The sequence below is a fragment of the Theobroma cacao genome, chromosome 5 (assembly GCF_053813885.1).
Source record: "Theobroma cacao isolate CCN51 chromosome 5, ASM5381388v1, whole genome shotgun sequence".
Lineage (NCBI taxonomy): Eukaryota > Viridiplantae > Streptophyta > Magnoliopsida > Malvales > Malvaceae > Theobroma > Theobroma cacao.
This window is the reverse complement of record NC_142643.1, coordinates 34,114,803-34,138,220: the sequence shown is the minus strand read 5'-3', so window position 1 is coordinate 34,138,220 and position 23,418 is coordinate 34,114,803. Positions and strand designations below refer to the sequence as shown.

At 30.9% G+C, this 23,418-nt stretch overlaps 1 protein-coding gene across 2 annotated transcripts; it reads right to left on the bottom strand.

Moving 5' to 3' along the window:
- Positions 1-7,058: 7,058 nt before the first annotated feature.
- Positions 7,059-20,483, bottom strand: LOC18598887 (P-loop containing nucleoside triphosphate hydrolases superfamily protein). Of its 2 annotated transcripts, none has more exons than XM_018122116.2 (8): positions 20,191-20,483; positions 19,963-20,067; positions 19,507-19,584; positions 18,136-18,277; positions 17,930-18,000; positions 16,655-16,751; positions 9,428-9,639; positions 7,059-7,423 (listed from the first exon to the last, which is right to left on the bottom strand). In XM_018122116.2, exons 1-8 carry the CDS (start codon positions 20,365-20,367, stop codon positions 7,172-7,174), a joined length of 1,134 nt encoding a protein of 377 aa, XP_017977605.2. In that variant the 5' UTR covers positions 20,368-20,483; the 3' UTR covers positions 7,059-7,171. The 2 variants fall into 2 exon arrangements, with proteins under 2 accessions (XP_017977605.2, XP_017977606.2); XM_018122117.2 differs by having other exon boundaries at positions 20,200-20,482.
- Positions 20,484-23,418: the final 2,935 nt, after the last annotated feature.

The following is a 23,418-nucleotide window of genomic DNA, read 5'->3' as shown; positions in this document are numbered from 1 at the left end:
CTTACAAGCACCCATGCTCCCACTAAAATTTCAACACCAGCAGCAACAAGAGATTTTGCTATTTCCTAGCCATATCCATTATCATCCGCTACATCGGTAATAAATGCCATCTTCCCTACAAAAAGAAAAACTCTTAGTGTTTACAAAATTTTATTAAGGAAATAACATAGCATGGTGATAGTCCATGGAAAGTAATATTTGTGCTTGTTAAACAACATTACAACCTAACCAAAAGTCACACTAACAAAAGGTTAGAGAGATGTTACTAGAGACATCTTTACTTGAAAAAAGTGTTTCTACTAAAATTTTTGGATGAGAATACAAGGCATGTGTGAGGTCAAATTAAGGAAATCAAACAACAAAGCTCTGTAAGCAACTAAGAAGTATTACAGAAAGAAAGTAAAACCTTTCAAGTCAATTGCCAACATAGAAACATGCTTCTTTTCACTAGATTTAGACATTGCATTTGTCACAATGCAACCTTGTTCAACTTTGCTAGAGATGATGCAAAATTACATTAAAAATTCTCTAAAGATGATATATTACAAGCACTTGTGAGCTTAGTCCATGACACACTTTTAGAATTGGCACTTAAAATGGAAACACTTGTCTTAGCAACCTTGTGAGAAGATGAAATGCAAGGTCTTGCTACTATTGCTGCCATCCTAAAAAAATTATATTTCACAGCAGAAGCTAAAAATATGTCCATAGAAGAATGAATCAGAACTGAATTAAAAACAAATACATACAGAACATGCACAGTTACACACTTATTATGCTACAAAGAAACAATTTGAATCTTGAATATATTTTAAAATGGACTAAAATTAATATTCTGTCCAATTTATTTTGAGTAAAGAAAATGGCTAATTATCTAAATTTTGATAAAATGAAACAAATTTGAACCTTGAATTTCAGTTAAATAGATTAAAATATTATGACTAACTTATTTTGAGTAAAAAAAAAGATTAATCATCTAAATGTTGGTAAAATGAAAAGCTATTAATGCTAATAAACCCTTTATATTATAATTAGAAGTTGAAAATGAATAAGGAAACAAATTAAAACAACTAGGATGATAACTTTTAAGATGGAGTGGAGGGAGAAGACATGTCCAAGAGTGTGAACAAGTGGAGGGCTAGCTTGTTTTCGATTTCTATGGTAATGCGAGTGTAGGATTATCCAAGGTAGAACTAACTGAGTTTTTTGGTCAATTTAGGAGGTGGTTGATGTTTTCGTTGCTAATCCCCTTAAAGGTAAAAGAATATGGTATTCAAAATATGCCCTTGTTCGATATCAATTGGAGATGGAGTAGAGAAAAGTAATTGAGAAAGGGGATAACTCTAAGCTTGACGATAAATGGATCAGGGTTTTGAATGCAAATAAAGCTAGATCTTCTAAGGCTTCCATGTTAGATCATGTGCTTGATTTAGGTCCATTAATGGAGGTCTTTGTTGGAAGTGATGCCATTACTGTTTCTCAAGATCCTAAAACAAGTTCGGAGAAGTTCCTGAATATGCTTATTGCCTTAAAGACCCAAGAACAACCTTCACTAACTACTAAGCCTGTAGTTGTGGTTACAGAACCGAAGTTGAGATTAATGGGTTCCGCTTGCTAATATGGATTGGATTGAAAAATCTACAATTGGGTTGTTGAGAAAAGATTTTCATATTGGTCTCATTCAATCCAAACTTTTCTCCTAAGGAGTTTGGGTTCAATTAAGAACAATAAGAGAGACACAAGTTTTGATGACATTTAGGGAGAGAGTTGAAATGTTAACATTAATCAATGATTATTTTGATCTTTTTAATCTTTGGTTCACTTCAATCTCTCCTTATGATCGATGGCAAACTCTCAATGAAAATATGGTTTGGATCAAGGTGGTTGGTGTCCCTATTCATTTGTGGCACGACCATGGGCCAATAGACATAAAAATGAGTGGCGTCAGATGATACCATTGAAGTGTCAAAATTTCCTACTAATTATATTATTTATGTTAGAGTTTGATATAGTTAATGACATTAATAAACTCGTTAATTTTTTTAATTATTATTATTATTATTTTACTTATGACACTACTCAAAAAAATTCTTAAGTCTACCTCTAGGCAGGACAATGTTGAGACTTCACTATCTTCTTCTTCATCAAGCATTGGATAGTTTAATTGGGATGGTCAATCCTCTTGAGGAAAGGGAGTGCTGTGGCCTTAAGGATTGTAACAAGATTTGTGGTGGCCAAAACATATATTCCAATAATAAGATAAAAAGTTAGGATCAACTTTCAAACGTTCCCCTGGATCATGCATTGGAAAGGGATGTGCATGATGGGAATGATGACTTTTCAAAATCATGCAGTGGGCGGTCACGTACGGGTCCCGAGGATGAGCGTGCTTATGAAATTAAACAGAAGGAAATTGTGAACGGTCTCTCTTCTAATGTTGCTAGCTGTGGTGGGCCATGTCTTCCTATTGACAATTCAGATTTGGGTCAAAGCCCATCTTCATCTTCAGGCATTAATCATTTACTTTGACTCGAGTCCATCATGCTATCACAAATATGGATGGTGAGGCAGAAATTAAAGAGAAAATTTAACTTTTTTATTTTTTAATAATTTGTATTTTATTGTCTTAAAAAAGGCTCTTTTTTCTGAAAAGAAAAGGTTCATTTTTTTTATTTTTGAAAAAATAAAATTTTACTCTTTTTTATTTTTTATTTATATGTTCAAATTGTTGAAAGAGAAAGGTTGAGTAATCTTGGATTCTCATGCGTTATTTATTAAAGAGAAAACCAATAGAATAATTATTTTGTTAATTGATGATAAGTAGAGCTAAAGTTTTTGCATTACTTAATTTTTTTATATTTTCTTTTCCTTGGTAATAATTATTTCAACATATTATTGTTATACACAATTCAACTTTTAAAACACAAATGGTTCAAGAATTAATTATATCTTTTACTTCTTTTCAATTTCATACTAATTATTCCTCTTTTATGATTTAATATTTAAAAAATTTTATTGTTATACAATTTTAAATTTTTTGGTAAATTTACACATACAATTTCATTTAAATGTTATATACTTATTTAATTTTTTCTTAATGTAAACGTTTAGAATTGGGTGAAGGAAAGGGGATGAAGGTGAGAAAGGTTATTATGGTTGATTCTAACTTCAAGTTGATAGAGGTAGTTTTGACGATAATTATTGTGAAATTTTTTATTTAATTTATTTTTTGAAGTTGCATTATTAGGTTACAAGTTTCAAGTTTCAACCTTCGTTGATATTTTCAAGTGTATTCTTTCTTTGTTTCTTGACTCTCAATATTATGGTTTACCTTTTACATTATAATTCTTTTATTACTTTCTTTTATTATTGATTAATCATGTAATTTATGAAATTTATTATCTCTACATAATTGTAATTAAAGTGTTAAATTAATAGCTCTATTATGAAGCTCATAACTTCATTTTTCGTTTCTTTCAGATTTGTCAACTTACTATTCCTACTATCATTTTATGTTCAAAAGTTTGTTACATTTTCTAATTTATCTCATTTATGTGCTACTACTTTATGTCTGACATCTCCTATGTGGTTTATTTGTTTCATTTGTAAACGTCAATTACATTATAAATTTAGAATATTATAACTAAATGACTTAATTTATGAATTATTTTAACTATATGAACATGTTTTTACACTAAGTTTTCTTATTTTTCTACCCTCTTGTTATTGTACTTATTTTTATTTTGATTTATTTCTCATTGACTATAACTATTGATTTACTCCATTTGGCTATGAATTTCAGTTTTCAAGAATATTCTTATTCCAGTATTATATTTTTAATCTCATTCAACATATCATGATTCTCAACTTTTTTTTATTTCCAACTTAGCTTATAATCCCAACTACCTACGTATATTTCAATCTAATTTCTTTGACTTCCATCCTTTATTCCTTCAACAACATGACTTGATTTATGGGTGTTAAATGTTAATAAATTGATCAATACACTTAGTTTTATGCTCATAGGATGTAATTAAAGAAGGTTTCTATGTTGTTTAGTTGAGTTAGCAAACTATCTTGTCTTCTTGGTTTTTTCTCCCATCTACTTTGAGAGCCAAATCAGGTCACCCATAATATTGTTGAAAGTAATTATCATCTATATTGCGAACATCTATGGTCTTATTCATTACAGATAAAACCATGGGCTTGCTGTGGTATGGTATAGAGGTCGAAAAACAACTTTACTTTTACTCATTTGTGTTTCATTTTTTGTTTGTTTTGCTGCATATTTATTGTCTAAGCTTTATGTTTAATTTTTCTAGGATGTATTGTTTTTGGTGATTGGCTATTTTATTTTTGGAGTTGTAATTTCATGTTTCTCTTTTTTATTTCTCTTTTACTTTTACTGAAACGTAAATTGGGATTTACTATTTTTCTACCTTTTCTATTTTCTTTTAATGCAAAATGATGGAAAAGAAAAGATGCTGAGAAGCTCCCAGCCGTCAAAGAAATCTGTTTCTGAATTTTTTATGAGTCGTTGACAAGACACAGTACTTATTATCAACTCCCTATTAAGGCTGTTTATAATTTTTTTCTTCTATTCTAACCAACAGTTAGAATGCTCCTTCAAAAATATATGTTAAGCATTACATTTGTAGGTGAATGCATCGAATGTGTTTATCTTTATTAAATATTTTAATATTAAAAACATTTTCATACTATTATTGTTATACGTTGAAGTTTACAGTACAATAACACCCTTTTTCCATGCACGTAACTGTAGTCCTTCACCTCATCCAATTACAAGACTCTCTTTGAAGCCAAAGGCAAAATTAAAGTGAATTATATCTCACCATTTAGTTCAATGGTAACAGTTTTGGTATTTCGATTTAGAAATCTCGATTTTTAATTTTAAGATGAACAAATTGAGATTTGTGAGATGAAAGAAAGTTTTTTTTTTTTCTTTATTTAATCCAATCATATGTATCTTGAAAATTTTTTAGCTAGACATGATAAAAATATAATAGTGTTTTAAGAACTAATGTCATAAAACTAAAAACAAAAGATTTAGAAAAGAGATCAAAGTTGTGTAAATATATTAATTCTGAAATTTCGACATAGTCAATTAAATTAATGTCAGAGGAAGAACTTAGTCGAATAATAAGATTTTAGGTGGCCTTGAATGATTATGCATGGGTCAGAACAATATAGAATCATATAAATAGTGTAATATAAACTATAAATTATTTTATGATGAAATACAATACATAAAAGAACCATGAAGACTACATTATCAAGATTAAAGAAAATTAAGAAATAGTGAGAAACATGCTCTGTATACGTCTACAGGAAATGCTAACAGCTTATTTACCAACATTCAAACAACTCCACCATATCTGCTCAAGCAACTGTAGAATCTTAATGAGCACTTTCACCAATATTAATTAAAGAATAATTTTGTATCTAGTCACGTCATTTTTTTATATAAAGTAAATTTTTTATAAATTAGTATTCGATAAACTAATAACTTTTATTAATAATATTTTTGATTGAACCCGACTTGAGACCAACGTAGTAAATTAATAATTCGTTAAATTTATAAAATAACATATTTTTAAAAAATATATAAGTTTCGTTTGATATATAAATTAATAATTGTCTTGTACATCAAAATTTTATATATACATAAATCAATTAGAAAGGTTTTATAAAATATGACTTCAATGTTACTTGTTTCTTTATGAAATTGATGTCTCCTTTAATCTAATTGTTAACATTTCTTAGTGCATTAAGAAGTTCTAGTTTAGTGTTCTCGTATTGCAAGAAAAAATTATACAATGTAATTGTTGCTTTGAGTTCATCTTTACCCGAGACAGGCTCCAGTACAAAATTATAATCTTTAACTTTTTTTTTTTTGTCATTTTCCATAACATTCTCAATAATTCACTCATCACGAATAATGATAATTTATAATTTAGTAATTAGGTAATATTCGTACAATCATAATATATAATACATATATTAAATTCAATATTTAAAAAAATAAATAATAACTTGATAAATTAATTTTTTATTAATTAATGTATAAATTAATAAATTATTAATTTATCAATTACATAATATCTCAATAAATTAATAAATTTTCATAATTTCAAGAATATTAATTTATAAAAATTATACTGGATGGAAAGAGAATGCGTTCATTTTTTTATAAATGAAAAGAGAATGTGGTCTCCACTCACATCATTTCCTATACTTAATGAAGATGTAACTTATGAGCTCTTTGAATTTTTACACATAACATCTAAAAATGATTTTTAATTATTTTAAAAATTTTAAATAAATATTTATTCTTTTATTACATTTAATTAAATTATTAATAAATCTTTATAAATAACGATTAATTAATTGATTGTCAATCAAAATATCACTTGTCAAGATTGTAAAAAAAAATGTGCTAATCATTTTGTATCATGTTATACTTGTTAGGATTATAAAAAAAAAACGTGCTAATCATTTTGTATCACATTATCTGATAAATCATAATGAATAATGATATAACATGTTAATCTAACCATATAATGTTTTCACCGGTCATATCAACATCATGTAAAATAAAAAATAATTGACATTTTAATTAATAGTAATTATTCAATCATTAATTATTAAAATCTATTTGATTTAAAATAAAAATACAAAACTTCGATTGAACACAACAAAAAAAATAAATAAAACTTATTTAATTTTTTAAAAATAATTTTAAAATATTTAAAATATTATACTAATTTTTTATTTATTTTAAGAATGAGTGATTTTAGCTTTACATGTATTTGCATTGGGTTGTACGTGACTCTCATGGACCAAGTAAATGAGATTCACGGACAAGCGAATACAACAAAGTAAAATCACCTACATGGCTCTCATCAGAGACAGTATCCTCTGTCTAGCAAGGAATCTATGATCAATATATAGCCTGTTAATTAGTTGGTCGGCATTTGGGAAAAAGCCCATGACCAGGAAGACCAGTATGTTTCTTCAGTCGCATTTTAACATGACAAAGCAAAAAAAGGATATAGCAACCAAAACCCGGTGAGGTGATACAATATATCAATCATTCCTTCCTTCCATTGCTGTGAAAATTAAGGATTAAAACAAAGGGGGGAAAGATATTTTATGATACAAGGTTGAACTCAGGGACATCATCAAGGACAAAAGAACCTAGTTTACCTGTCCTAAATAAAGTAAGAAACTTCTTTGATACCATCAAACGAGCTTCTGATGACTTATGAGGTATCTTCAATGCTTTCTGCAGCACTTCGAACTGATGTTCTATTAGGCATTCCAAGTCATTCTCATCTTCGATATTGCCACTGAATTCCGATAGAGTTACATACAATGCATGTTGGACTTCTGTCGCAAGATCCTGAGAGCAAGCAAGAAAATGGAGTGAAAATATAGAAATGACAATAACTGAAAGAAGATTCTGCAGTTCATCATTGTTATCCAAAGTGGACATAGTGGCATTTAAAGGAGCACACATACCTATGAAAGCAATCTGACAAACTTAAAAGCACAGGTATCATTACCCAAATTAATAATTCATACATAATGTTCAAATATTGTCTAAGAACCATAAAAATTCTTCATCCTTGTAAATTGACACTTTACACCGAAACATATATACAAGTAATATATTTTACATAATAAGTAAGAATAAACCAAGGTCTTAAACTCATTTATTTGTTAATCAGTCACTACTGATCAATCCTTACTCTATTCCTATCAACCGCAAACAAAAGGATGTCGATTACATGAAACCTTGGATGTCCCCAAATTTATAAAACCCATCCAACTCTCTACTTGTATATCTAGAAACAATTGGATCGCACAAGATGAGAAGCTCCATGACACTGTTTCCAAAACTTTGCACAGTCTTTATATTGCAGATTTTGATGATATATCCAACATAACACATAGCTGGAACAACTTTTGCAATTCCTTTGCGCTCTGCATACAAGAGACCAAGCAACTCCAAGAAACAATATACTCAACTTTTGCTCAGCATGCAAGAGACTAGCAACTCCCAAAAGAAGCTAGTTCAAACTTTCATGTTTTAAATACAGGCAAAAGGACAGTACCAGCAGCTGATAAAGACACATTAACTTTCCACGACTTTTGCATTCTAGTAATGTTGATCCTTATGCAATAATTATATCTAGATTTAGTATAAATCACACTTTTCCAGATCAATATATAAATTACACTTATCTTTTTTGGATAATGTATAAAATACACGTTTGGCACAGATTAATATACTGACCAAAATGCTTACTTTCCCCACTGCTATCCTCTAAATCCTTCAAATTTGAATTTTTACAATATAGTTTAAATATTTATGGATAAATTGTCTAGCAAGCAGAAGGCCTTGACATAGGGTTAATCAGCCTTTAAAAATTATAAGAAGAAACCGGTTTGTTAGAAAAGAAGAAAGTATAGCAGCATGAGGAGCACCTGTTCAATTGTCACCTACTAAGAAGTAACCTCCTTGGAACCCTACATAACTGGAATCATATATAAAGGATTCTAAGCTTTTGTTTTGAGGTAATTCGGAGAAGGACAATTTCTGCTATACTTATCTAGAGTGCACTTAGACGCCATACTTGTGTGACTCCACAAGCTCCTAGTCTTCTTAAATTGTTTCTTTTTTTCCTTTTTAATTCCTTTTTGAAGTGTTATTACTCTAACTGAGACTTCAAGTGTACATATATATCTAAGTATGCAAGTGAAGTAAACAAACTCCGATTATAGTGTCTTTAAATTGTATCACACTATATCTAATTGAATATCAAGACTTATATCTGACGTTGACACACAGCTGTCAACTGTCACTGCTTACTGCTAAGATGTATAAGCCTTGAGTATAATCCTTTTTCCAACCCACATTCAACAGTGTACAAGTGTTTGAGGTATTGTCTTATGAGATATATTGTACAGAACAAATAGATGTTGTTTGGCCAGTGAGTTCGGACCACCCCCAGACTAGAGCAGTCAAGACTCAAAAGGACTAACCATGCAATTCCAAATAGCCTAATTATCAGATGTTCATTGCACCTATCTAAAGCACTTTGCTTAGATCCCTAGGAAACCTCACCTCACCCCAGAGACTAAGAATGCCAAACAATCAGGCTTAATAAGAACTCAAAATAGTGAAATATCTAACAGATCAAACATCATACAATATCTTGTCGTAGTTAGAAAGTAGATATCTGCATAACAATTTCCACACCATCACAGAAAATGGTGACAAATGAGAAACAATATCATATTTAAGAAGCGTAGATTACAATTTGAAGTGAACACCTATAAAAAACCTCTCACAGCCTTGAACATACTACATTAGAGAGGAGAGAGAGCTAGCACTTATTACCTTGACATACAGCACATCAGACACACTGGACAGCTTCTTCCTTTTTGGCCGAAGATCTTTTGGATTGTAATCTGGTTTGTACTCAGTAATGTTTGTAATCTCTTGCAATTGGTTAGAATGCTTCCAGTGAAGTGGAGTGCCTCGAGTATTTAGAACAGCCAGTAGGTATTGAGCAATGCGATCCTCGCCAACCACTGAATCTTTCACAGACCCTGCGAGTACATTAAGAAAGTTGAAGTTCTTTAAATAGGTAGAGTGAGATGCAGTAGACGAAAATTACAATTTTCACAGTTGCTTGAAAGATTTAGACATGCAAATAATCTCTTCCCAAAAATGATGAGTAATAGGGGAATGCATATCTTATATATTCCTCAAAAGGACAGGATCTATGTCGTTGATAACCAGGGATGAATCTATATAGGGTAGTGGAGGCAGAAACCCCCACAGAATATCTAAAAGAAGAATTTGCGATTATTGACAACATGCCAAAAGTTATAATAAATTTTATCTTGACCCATAGTAGATTGAGGCAAAGAAAGTTTTTCAAGATGCAAAAAAGTTTGACGGCATGCTAAGCACTAACAAAAATAATAATATCATTGCAAGGCAATATGGTTTAATACAGACAAAACTAATTGAAAACAGGCTTCTTGGCAATTTTTGGCAGTGAGATAGAAAACAGTGGTGACAGTGAGATTGACAAGTACAACAGTAAGATTGAAACTGAGGTGGAACAACATGTATTCAACTCAAAACAACGGTCGCAGTGAGGTGAGAAGAGAAAATGACCATTAAGAACATTATAGATAAATTTGTATAATAAGTGATTTTATAATATATTTGACATTCACTAAACTAATAAAATCCATGAGAATGCAGAAAAATCATATTTATATCAAATCACATTTTACGCATATTTGAACTTAACAAAGTAAAAATTGTTTACTTGATTATTTATGTATTTATATATTTTTTGTTTTATATAATTAATAATGAATGTATTATTTATTTATCTATTTACTAAATAGAGTAATTATACGTTTCATGGTTATTTGTTGAATTAGGCTTTTACTTGATATGTATTTATTTTGTTGTAATTGTTTATCTATTACATAAAAAAATGAAATAAAATAAAATACAACATTATAAAGAAAAAATCATATTATAAAAAAAAAAAAGATAATAAAAAAAAAGTAAAGAAAAAGGAACAAGAACCCACATTGTTTGGATGAAGAAGCACAAGGTGGGGGGAGAGGCATAAAATTTTCCCCCCAATCAACCATTTTTTCCTTATAGTTGAAAGGATTTCCTTGTTGGAAGAGATTTCACATAGACAAAAAAGGAGAGATAGGTTAACCAGGAGTTTCATAAATGAGCTTTCTCTTCTCATTGTTTTTAGTAGTGCCTACTTCAAGGCACTCCAATGGATTTGGAAAGACTATTATTATGTGAGAGTATTCTGATGGTAATTCATCCACTGCAGGCTAACAGTCCATTCAGTAGCCATGATTAGCATTAGTGTGGTGTGTTGAGGGCTATTCACACCGCAAGCAACTGTGTGACTTAACAAATGCACTGTTATTAAAACCATTCACATCACACTACAACCATGATTAGTGGCAAATCGGCCAGCACAAGGAGTCCAGTAGAAATCTTAGTGCACAGTGGATGAGTCACTACCAAAAAATACCCTCACATAAGAATAGAATTTTCAAGCCCATTAAAGTGCTTTGAAGTAGGCACAATCTATGGGTTAAAAGACAAAATAACAAGTTGCTAAAGAGGCAACCCACTAAAAACAATGAGAAAGGAAAAATTATCCATATAAACACCCCTTAACCCATCATTCTTTTTTTATCTAAGCAGGATCTTTTGCAACAAAGAAATCGTTCCAATTACAATGAAGAAATAAAAGGGTGGTGGGAACATTTTATCTCTCTCTTACCTCATACTCCACCATCCAAACAATGTGGGATCTTGTTCCTTTTTCTTTACTTTTTTATATTATCGTTTCTTTTTTATCTTTATAATAGTTATTTTATTCTATTACATATTTCAATCTTTACTTTCATGTAATAAATAAATAATTACAAAAAAAAATAAACACATATGTACATAAGTATGAAAACATAAATAAGTAAATAAATAATTGAATAAATAACCATGAAATATATACCTAATCTGCTTAGCTAATAGATATATAAATAAACAAATAATACATTCATAATTAATTATATGAAATAAAAAAAATATAAATACATAAATAATTAAGAATAAATAATATTACTTTGTTATTTTCAAATAACTGTAAGTATAGAATTACTTAACAATAGTTAGTAGTATTTGATATAAAAAAAAAAAACTTTTTATTAATTCTCATGGATTTTGATCGCTTAGTAAATGTCAAATTTATAATAAAATTACATAATATACAAACTTATATCTAATGTCTTTAATGGTCATTTTCTTTTCTCATTACACCTCGCCTCACCACCATTGTTGTTTTTTTGTCAAACACATGTCTCATCACTAGTTTCAATCTCAACAACACAACTCCCAAACTCATCGCATTATTATCAATCTCACCACCACCAATTTTTTCAATCTCACCACTACCAATTTTACCATTGTGCTGATCAGAACCTTAGAATCTCTACTAGACCTCTTGTGCTCGAGCAGAGACTAGCCACTAATCGTGGGTGTGGTGCATTGTGAATGGTTTCACTTGCATTGCAAATGTTGAGATGAATACTTGCAGTGCAAATAGTCCTCAACGCACCGCACTAGTGCTAACGTGGCTACCGAACATACCATAAAACATGTGGTTCAAGCATTCAATTGAAATTTCAGAAGAAGCTTAAGAAAGATAAATGATATGAAATGAAAGAAAATAAGTAATATATGAACCAAACATCAAAAGCTTCCATCATTAGAAAGAGACCAGGTACCTAAAACATGTGGTTCAAGCGTTCAATAAAAGTATTTGTCTTTCCAAAAAGTCTATTGATAACTCTGAGTGTGTCATCAATATATTTCTTATGAAGTTAGACAAGCATTTATTGCCACAATGATCAATGTATAGGAGATTGATAATGAAAATTTTTTTACAATGCCCTTAACTACAAAAATCTGTAAGAAATAGTTGTAAAAAGTTTTAGTTTATATAGAAAAATAATTTTTGTTTATTTATATTATTCTCAATATAAACTTCATTTGCCAGTTATGCTACAAGAAATATTCATATTAAATGTGTCTTCCTTTTTTGTAAAAATTTATCACTACTATTTTCTAAGAAAGAAATGAGTACTTTTTAGTAAGTCTGGCTTCGATAAACATAAATCTTGGATCTATCCCTGATGATGATAATGGATTTATCAAAACAAGACAATCCACAAAACAAAAAATTTTGTATATCTAAATGGCATTGAAACAAAAGCATCACAACTAAAGTTGACTTAAATTGTCCCAAACACCAAGTGATGCAGAGAATCCAAAACCAGCATTTTTTCCATAACCTTTATTTGTTTTGAATTAAAGAATTGGCTTTTCTTCTATATAAAAAAAAAAGAATTAGACTTTTTTATATATCTAGTATTTACCAAATTTATTTTATATTCAAGAACCCTTTACAAAAACAATGATTTTGATAGAATTGAATTATATTATTAGCACATCGGTATTATTCAGGATGCTCCCTTTTATGAAATTTTTAAATCAACAATGTACAGAAAAGGAATGTTGCAGAAAACAATTTCTGATAACAACTTCCAACTTGCACAACTGCAGCAACTGTCCTGAAAACATGACGCAGGAGCGTCTAGGATTGTATTTAGTTTTTGCTAATTTAGTTGATTTAGGATTTATTTTCTTTATTTTATTTAGATTAGGATTCTTTTCTTATTTTTATTTTAATACTTTTAAAAATTAGTATTTAATTAGGATAATCATGTTCTATTTAGGAATAGAATACCTATTTTATTTAAATCTCTTATTAATTATTCTAATTGTATTAGATAATTAGAAGTAGAGTTTTATTAAGATTTGGGCCTATAATACTATAAATAGGACCCTTACGCTTAGTTATGAGACATTCAGAGTTGAGAGTTAATAAATAATATTTTCTTAAGCAGGAGTGTTTATTTCTCTAGACTCTTTTAAAAAGTAAAAGGTTTTAATATCTTTGGCCTAGCTAACCAAAGTGAGATTTTGGCTATTTTTCACCTTAGTGGGGTTTTCAACCTTGTCAAGATTGGTGATTCACCTTAGTGGGGTTTTCAACCTCGCCACGATTGATGTTTTTCATAACACCTAGGTGTCTTTACAACGCCCCGCTGTCAGTTTGGTATCAGAGCGGGAGGATTATTATTCGCTGCATAAGTTCAGGTTCACCGTCGAGTTTCGATACTCCCTGTTCCGGTAATTTTATTGCTTATAGTTATATCATCTTTTTTTTTTTTCTACATCACCATAACATCATCACCATAAAATGAAATGCCGTCAAGACGTCAAAATCGTCAAAGAGATGATCACGAGATTGAGATTGCAGAACTACGTTAGCAAATTCAAGAATTACAAGAGCAACTCGCAAGACGTGATGCTCAAATAAACAATAGCTACTCTAGTGATGAAGAGAATGACACCAACCCGTTTCATCAAAATTCGTCCTCTGATGAAGTACCTATTCGTCGCCTGAGAACTGCTGCTGCCACAGATTTGGGAATCAAAGTCAACATTCCTGAGTTTGAAGGAAGACTTCATTCTGATGACTTCCATGACTGGCTCTACACAGTAGAAAGAGTTTGAGCTCAAAGATATTCCCGATGAAAAACGTGTGAACCTTGTGGCAATTAAATTGAAGAAACACGCTTCTATTTGGTGGAAAAATCTCATAAGACAACGAGAAAAAGAGAAAGCCGCAACAAGATCAGAACATGGAATAAGATGCGTCGAGAACTCAAGCATAAGTTCCTTACTGAGCATTATCGACAAGAAATTTTTATCAAATTTCATAACTTGAGGCAAAAAACAATGACGGTGGAAGAATATACAATGGAGTTCGAGCAACTTCACATGAAGTGCAATGTCCATGAGCGTGAAGAACAAACTGTAGCTCGTTATCTTGGGGGTCTTAATGTTGAAATTGCAGATGTTGTTCAACTACAACCATATTGGAACCTAAATTATGTCATCAGATTAGCATTAAAGGTTGAAAAACAACAATTACGAAAAAGCTCAATGAGTTCATCTAGACAGAAAGATTCCACTTCAAACCGTGGGAGACAGACTTCGGCAACCATTCCACCTCCAAAGATAAACTCTTCCAAAACTCTAAATCATAAAGAGACTACTTCTACTCGTGCTCCTAATGTCAACAAAAAGTGCTTCAAATGCCAAGGATTTGGACATATTACTTCTGATTGTCCAAATCGAAGAATTATCTCTTTAGTTGAAGAAGAAGTCATGGAAGAACTTAGCCTAGAAGAAGTAGATGATGAGCTAGAAATATTCAACAATGAAGAGATAGAAGAAGTCTTTGCTGACCATGGAGAAGCTCTTGTTGTACGTCGTAACCTTAACATTGCTATGATGACAGAAGATGAAAGTTAGCTCCGTCATAATATATTCCATACAAGGTGCACATCCCAAGGGAAGGTTTGTAATGTCATTATTGATAGTGGAAGCTGTGAAAATGTTATTGCCAACTACATGGTAGAAAAGTTGAAACTTCCAACCGAAGTACATCCTCATCCTTACAAGCTACAATGGCTGAGAAAAGGAAACGAAGTTAAGATAACAAAGCGTTGTTGTGTTCAATTCTCTATTGGAAAAAAGTATGAAGACGAAGTTTGGTGCGATGTTATTCCAATGGACGCATGCCACTTGTTGTTAGGACGCCCATGGCAATATGATCGTCGAGCTCACCATGATGAATACAAGAATACTTATTCCTTCATCAAGGATGGAGTAAAAATTATGCTGACTCCATTAAAGCCAGAAGACAGACCAAAGAGACAAGAGAAAGATAAAGCACTCATCACTGTGCCTAGCTTAAGCAAAGCTTATTGTGAGTCAAACCATTTATGTCTCTTATTAGTCTCTAAGGAGAATAAAGTATCTTCATCCTTATCCAATGATGGTCAAACAAAATTGGACAACCAAAGTTCGGGAAACTTATCGAGAAGCTTTGTGGACAACCATACCGTTAACAAGACTACAGTTAAGTATGATTTTCCTATCCCTCGATTAGATGACATGTTCATTGGCTCTAAAGTGTTTTTGAAAATGGATTTGAAGAAAGGATATCAACAAATTCGAATACGACTTCGAGATGAATGGAAAATAACCTTCAAAACAATGGATGAATTGATCAAATGGTTGGTATAGACTATGACAAAATATGGATCCAGACATCAACATGGAGTATGTCCAGACCTACTCGTCAGAGCTGAGTTTTTCTAACCCAAGAAGAATGACGCAGGAGCGTCTAGGATTGTATTTAGTTTTTACTAATTTAGTTGATTTAGGATTTATTTTCTTTATTTTATTTAGATTAGGATTCTTTTCTTATTTTTATTTTAATACTTTTAAAAATTAGTATTTAATTAGGATAGTCATGTTCTATTTAGGAATAGAACACCTATTTTAATTAAATCTCTTATTAATTATTCTTATTAATTATTCTAATTGTATTAGATAACTAGAAGTAGAGTTTTATTAAGATTTGGGCCTATAATACTATAAATAGGACCCTTAGGCTTAGTTATGAGACATTCAGAGTTGAGAGTTAATAAATAATATTTTCTTAAGCAGGAGTGCTTATTTCTCTAGGCTCTTTTAAAGAGTAAGAGGTTTTAATATCTTTACCTAACCAACCAAAGTGAGATTTTGGCTATTTTTCACCTTAGTGGGGTTTTCAAGCTTGCCAAGATTGGTGATTCACCTTAGTGGGATTTTCAACCTCGCCACGATTAGTGTTTTTCATAACGCCTAGGTGTCTTTACAATGCCCCGGCATCAAAACACTTCTTAGATTTTTTGTCCCTCTCACCACATGAACCATAAAGCAACATAAACATTTCAAGAAACTGCAGAAACACACTATGCATGTTCAGAATCCACATATTTGAATCCCCATTTGAGCAAAGATTATTAGAAAATGAGCATATGCTTATGTAAGCCAAATAGTGCCATTAAGGAGAGTACAAAGATCAGAGTTGAAAAGCATTACCAGCCAAAGCTAACTTTAACCCTGTCTCTACATTTGGGATGCTTGGAACTAGCACTCCTGGTGTATCAAGCACATATATACTAGGTTGATGAGCAATCTGTAAGTTTGTAGAGCACAAGGTATATTAAAACATAAGTCCTTAATACTATGTTGAAGCTAAAAAAAAATACCATGAGGAGTAACAATGGAAGTCAAAACACTTCCATTGCAAATAACTAGAAAGAGAGAAATGGGAGAAAAAAATGCAAATGATTTTAACAAAATGATAGAGCAACAAGTACTTGACAGTTTTGTAGGCAAATCATCATTGATAATCGTACAGATATCAAAATTCAAAAACTTAAGAAATTTTCTAAATAAGGATCAAACTTTTGATGTCTGTAGAACTTTAATGCCCAACACCATCACCAAATCAAATCAATGGCAACAGCAAAGTGGCACTTTCTGTTGGAAGGACATGTTTGTATCATGTCAATAGTCAAATATGCAGCCAAAATTGATAAAAGCAATACTTATTCATTATCACCAACATAAGCACAACTCTTATTACACAGGTACCATGGCATGATTCATATATCCATTCAATAAACATGTCGTAATCAGTTGATATGTATATGATTTAAGATTAACATGCTTAATTAATTAACCTTTGTAATAGAAAATCAAAATCTGTTTATTCAACATGATAATATTGACGTTAAATTGTTATAACTTTCTAATATAATTAACAAAAATATCTTATGACTTCACAATTTACTTTGTATCAATATATTTCGATGAATGAAAGAAAATAAAAATTGAAGTTTTTTTTGCTCAAAATAAAAATTGAAGTTTTACTTGGTGGTTAAATGATCATAAATAGGTTATGTACATAAACAAGTCAACCTGCCATCATTATTTATTTGTTCAACATGAAATCAATTTCACATCAACTTGGTCAACCCAAAATGACAAGTTCATTAATTGTCTTGAACAATCTGGCCTGATTTGACATGAAAAGAATTAATGAGCCAAAACCAACTAGCTGCCCTTGAGTTAGAGTCATATTTGCAGGGCATGTTAGACAACGCAACTCCAAGGCCAGACTTACAACTTACAATTTACAACCAGACTAGAAAGTAACATGATAAACTGAAGCTCACTAAGATGACAAACAGAAGCCATGGTGTTGATTGGCCGCAACATAGCCAACTCCAGCATATCTCTGGGTTTGTTGGGCATGTGCAAATACCAGAAAGAGAGATAGAGAGAGAAAGGAAAAGTAGAACACTTGACCTTGTACCCAGCAATATCTTGAGTAACACCTGGCAATGGGCCCACAGTGGCTCGTTTCATCTTCTCCTGCACTATGCATAAAACTCCAACTATTATTGCTCAAGGTCAATGGATTTGGAATAAATTACTAACAAGCAGGAACTCAATCAATTACCATTCTCACTGCAATTTTATCTTAAAATCAAACCTAAAAAGCAACATCTTACCTGGAAAGCGAGTTGATGCAATTTGATGGATTGAATTAATTAAAGCTGATTTCCCCACATTAGGAACACCAACCACCATAACAAGAAGGGTAGGTTCTCTCAAAATCACTTCCTTCAGTTTGAACTCCACAAGCTCAAGAAGCTAGTATAAATGAACCACAAAAAGGAGAGAGATAATAAAGAATAATATATGTGATGCCAGGGCATAAATGAAGCTGGAGATAAAATGTGAAGCAATAACATTTAGGGATCACTTGAATATTGTAAGTGTAACTATACATTCAACCAATTACAGAGGAGATGCAATATCAATGCTTACCATAAAAAGGCAAGACCTCATTAACCAACAAACTTAGTCAACTAAATTAAAAGCATGATTTCAAATTCTTCTAAATCAAATGTAAATGAAAAAGTTAAAAACTTACTTGTATTAATTTAATAAAAATATGAGGAAAAGTTATAATTTATCAAACGATTAATTTGAGCTGCTTAGGCCTCTACACTTATCCACACAGGAGGGAGTAGCAAAAGTGAACCTAAAAGCACAGTTGTAATCTCCTCTCAACTAATTAGAAACTAATCTTGTATATAAACAAAACAGTTCTTGGAAATGCTTCATTCACTTGAATCATAATGTCATTATCAGAGAGAGACAATATGCAGAAGCGCATGTTTAACCATGTCTTTCCAGCATAAACTTCAAACGTACCATCAGCGTATGTGATGATGACCAAAAATTAGGTTTATACTTTTCATTTCCCCTTTTTTTTCCAATGAACAAGCCAGTTGAATACTTCAATTTACTACAAGATGTCACAAAATTGTCCAATCTAAACAGATAGATTTGTAGCTCTGTATCAAGCTATAGGTATGCAACTTATTTTATAATGCAATAACTAACTTCCTCCATTGGAAACCTCTTTCTCATAAGTCTTCTTCTCCTGCACAAGAGGCAAAATTCTGTGCATGCAGCATGAGTCAACTCTAATCAAATAACGAATCTACCATTTTTTTCATTATTATATATCGTTTCAAGTAACAAACACTCTTAAAGCTCAGAAAAAGATTATTTCATAAATTATAACCGTCACAGTGGAGACACAACCTTCAGGAAAAAGCCATGGAAGTTAAAGATCAGCTAATTATGCTACCCTAAAAGATTTATTTCCAAGTTTTCGTCAGAAAATTGGTTGAGGTTCCTGTTTCTATGTTAAGCCATCGCAACAATAACTAATATTTAGCAATTACTACAAGACTGGAAAACAACACAAAACACATTCAATCAGTAATCACTAATAATTTGTTATTCATCCCAAAGCAAAAATTTATGCCCAAGTTTTTCATTTTCAACAAAGCCGAGCATCAACTAACCTTTCTAACAGAACTTCTGCTGTGTGCATTTATAGGAAGACAATCTTGCTTACACGAATCAAAATATCGAACCCATTTCTACAGAAAATAATAATAAACCATAAGCATTATATTTACAAAGAAAAACAATTAGCACAAAACACCACATACTTACAACAGTAAAGTTTTAATTTAACCTAGAACTACAAAGAATTAGTCAAACCCCAGTTTGGTTGCTACTTTAGCTATTTCCTCTAAAAGACGAAACAATATCTGATTGAAATGAGAAAAAACTAAAATGTAACGCATATTCAAAAAAAATTGTTTCATAGGAAAGATTCCAGTATCTGAACGCGTTTTTTTTTTTTTTAAACAAAAGGCAAAAGTAGAAAAGCAACAATCAAACGAAGCAGAAGATTCAAAAAAAAAAAACAAAGAACGAATTCAATGAATATGTATACACACACAGAGACGAACATTTAGGACATTGGAATTGGCTAAATCTTTCTTGTTAAGAGCAATGATGCGTCTTTTAGCAGAGAGCTGGGGCTGCAAGTCCTGATGAGCGGACGAAAATGGAATCTGCAAATAAATATTTTTTATTAAAAAAAAGTAGAATTATTTTGAAACAAATAAACCTACGAGTACAGAAAATTAGAAAGAAATACTACTAGGAGATGATATAATATAGTAATGAAGGTATACTGAACGGACACGGGAGTCGCGGACTTCGATAACGAGGTCGGAGAGCTTTAGGCGGTTACGGATGGCGCGGGTGGCGGCGGCCATGTGGCCTGGGAACCAGTTAATGACTCCACCTTCTTTGTTGAATCCCATCTCTCCCACTTCCATTGCTTTCTTTGCTATTCCTTTTATTCCCATTTCTCTCAATTCCTTTTTGTTTTTTGAATGAGCAATCAAAGAGATTGACTGAGTTTTTGCTGAGCAAAAGCAAGTGACGAGAGAAAGGAAGAGAGAATAGAATATTGGGGGTTTTGTTTTTTAATCTTTTCAATATATAGTTGAAGCTGAGCCCAGAGCAGTTGGACTTGAGAGCTCAGACTATGTTTCAGAAGCTGACCGAATACTACCATTTAATGTTCAAATAAACTCCTCAAGGCCTAATCATTAATTGGGTCTAACCCAAATCTTCCAGCATTCGGCCCCTACTCCTTTTATTTGTATTCCAGCACTAGTTGCCTTTGCCTCCTTTATTCTTTTTTCCTGTTATTTAAAAAAAATAAAAGAATTTATTATAAAGGTACTTCCAGTTACAAAATATTTGTTATCTTGTACCTTGCACATAAATACTTATTTTTTATTTATTTTTAACAATAACTATTTATAAATACAAATGTTTGTTAAATAATAGTTAGATATAAATTATTCAATACTCTTACAATTAAGACAAAAATATTTTTAATGAAAGTCAATCAATACAAGTAAAATTCACATTTACGGATTGAATAAACCTTGTTATATTTATAATAAAATATATTGAAAATGATAAAAATATAATGAACAAATATATCTACTTTCGTCAATCAAAATTTTACCGATATTCAAATTTATATAAATATTATATAGTAAAAAAACTTTAAAAATAATCATTTTTTGAGTTCTTAATTTCGAAAAGTTTTTGTTTGCTCAATATTAGATGTGTAAATAAGTCAAGTTACTCATGAGCTACTTAATTATGCTTAGAGATCTACAGACAAGCTAAAGTTTTAATTTTATCTTTTTGTCTCACTAAACAATGGGATCTCCTATTGAGTTCAAGTGATTAATAAAGAAGATCCATATGAAATTTTTGTTCCAATTTAGAAACATTTTACAAACCAAAAACTTTTTTCATCTAACCAATGGGTGAATTGTATGAAAACTTATTTGTAGGTTAAACGGACTTGGTGAAATGGTTATAGATGAAGCAGAAAGGGGATCCTTAATAGATATTTCAACTTTTCTCCGAATCATGATATCTCGGGAATCAAGCGATTTCATAAAAAGGGAATAAGAAATAGGAGGAATGGAATAGTCATTTTCTCCTACCAAATATGATAGAAAAATCATCATTATGTTATATAATTTAAAATTTAATGACACTTCTTATATGATTTTTTATTGTAAAAAAATAAAAATAAAAAAGAAGGGTCAAGTTTTGATCATCACAATGTAAAATTTCTTTCACTTGGAAAGGAAAAAATAAATGGAGCATACAAAGAACATACACAATACTAGAGATATATATATATATATATATATATATAGTACTTGTTTGGCCTGACTTTTTTTTAACTTATCTACCTCTTAAAAGCAAAAGCTAGGACAAACATAAATTTTGAGAAACTCTAAAAAAAAAAGTAATTTTTTTTAAAGAATAAATTTTTTAAAAAAAGAGCTTCAGGAAATACCTTCTATTAAAATGAGCTTTTTCTTTTCTTCTTTTAAAAATATAAGAGAATTTTTATTTTTATTTCTAAAATATCCTCATCTGTTAAAAATAATTACAAGATTACTCTCTCAAAAAAAATACCTTATATGATAATTTTAACAAAAATTATAACTTATAAAAAAGAACTTATAAAAAGAAATTTATCAAATAACTTTAGTTTAATTTTAAAAGCTATTATTTTTCATAAGAGCTTCATAATAGCTTTTAAGCTAGAAAAAAGACAGGCCAAATAGGCTTATAGTTTGAAATGACGAGATTGATTGTCATGGGAAAGCAATATTGGAAAACATGATTAAAGCGTAATGTTATAATGTTAATTATAAAGAATTAGTAAAGAACAAGAATGCACTTTTTTCAACAATAATTAGGTTGATGTGGCATGATCCCATTGGCAAGGAGAGGGAAGTTGTAATATCGAATCTCTATTACCTACCGCCCATAGTTTGATTACTTGTAACAATCTATATGACTTCATTATAAATGCGTGTTCGAGGAGGCACTTGGCTTAGCTGTTCTACTCCAACAATACAAAAATTGAACCAAAACTTTGCAATATCTCTTTTCTTTTCTTTATTTTTATGTTGAAAGAAGAGGCATTCCATCCCACCCCCCCCCCTCTTTTTTTTTTTTGTTAAATTAATTACTTAGATATAATATCTAATTATGTAGTTTAATTCCGAATTGCCGAGGCTTTAGATTATGAGAGAGTTACACAAACTGTTACATATTGCCCAAGCATATGTCAAAAACCAATCTTTGAATTCATTATTTTAATTACGAGGTATTCTCTTGATAAATTTAACCATCAATTACAGAAAGATAAAATAATATTTTTTTTATATTTAATTATAAAATAATAATTATAAAGTAACAAGTAGTTAGTACAATAAAATAATATTTTATTTATATTTAATTATAAAATAATAATTAAATAAATGAATTGAGCCAAATTCAATTTTAACTTATAAAAAGAAAAGTTAGAAAACTCCAATCCAACTCGATTCATGAATATCTTTAAATGCAAAATTATTGAGATAAGTCATATTAATCGTTTTATTAAAAACCCTAACTCATGCAAACTATCTCTTTCTCCCATAGCAATTTCCCAACACTCACTGTTAATACCTCAACCAATGGTTGGCCACCAAACCCTCCTAACAAGAACCATCCATGCCAACACCTCCACCTTCCACACAAGCACCGCTTTCCTCCATGAAAGCACCGCCACCACCTTTGATATCACTAAGAATCCTAAACTAATCCTTCCTCTCGACTACTCTTAACAACAAGCCACCATTCATCCCAACCTAAGCTCTTGAAAGATTCAAGGATAAACTTACAATAGTCTTCTTCTTTGATGAGATCGAAACACTTTCATAATCATTTAGTTTCTCAATGATCAGCAAGTTCAACCGAATGCCCAAAATGATTGAAATCTGCCAAGCCTTCACAGGGATAGGCCTCTCGGGTGCATACAATAT

What these genes read in the sequence shown, in the direction of transcription:
- LOC18598887 (XM_018122116.2), bottom strand. Translation starts at nt 20,367, where the DNA reads ATGGGAATAAAAGGAATAGCAAAGAAAGCAATGGAAGTGGGAGAGATG. An exon ending in GTTAAAGTTAGCTTTGGCTG is followed by an intron (nt 9,640 to 16,654) that starts GTAATGCTTTTC and finishes ATGTACTCGCAG; the next exon opens with GGTCTGTGAAAGATTCAGTG. An exon ending in CTGATGTGCTGTATGTCAAG is followed by an intron (nt 7,424 to 9,427) that starts GTAATAAGTGCT and finishes GCTTGCTCTCAG; the next exon opens with GATCTTGCGACAGAAGTCCA.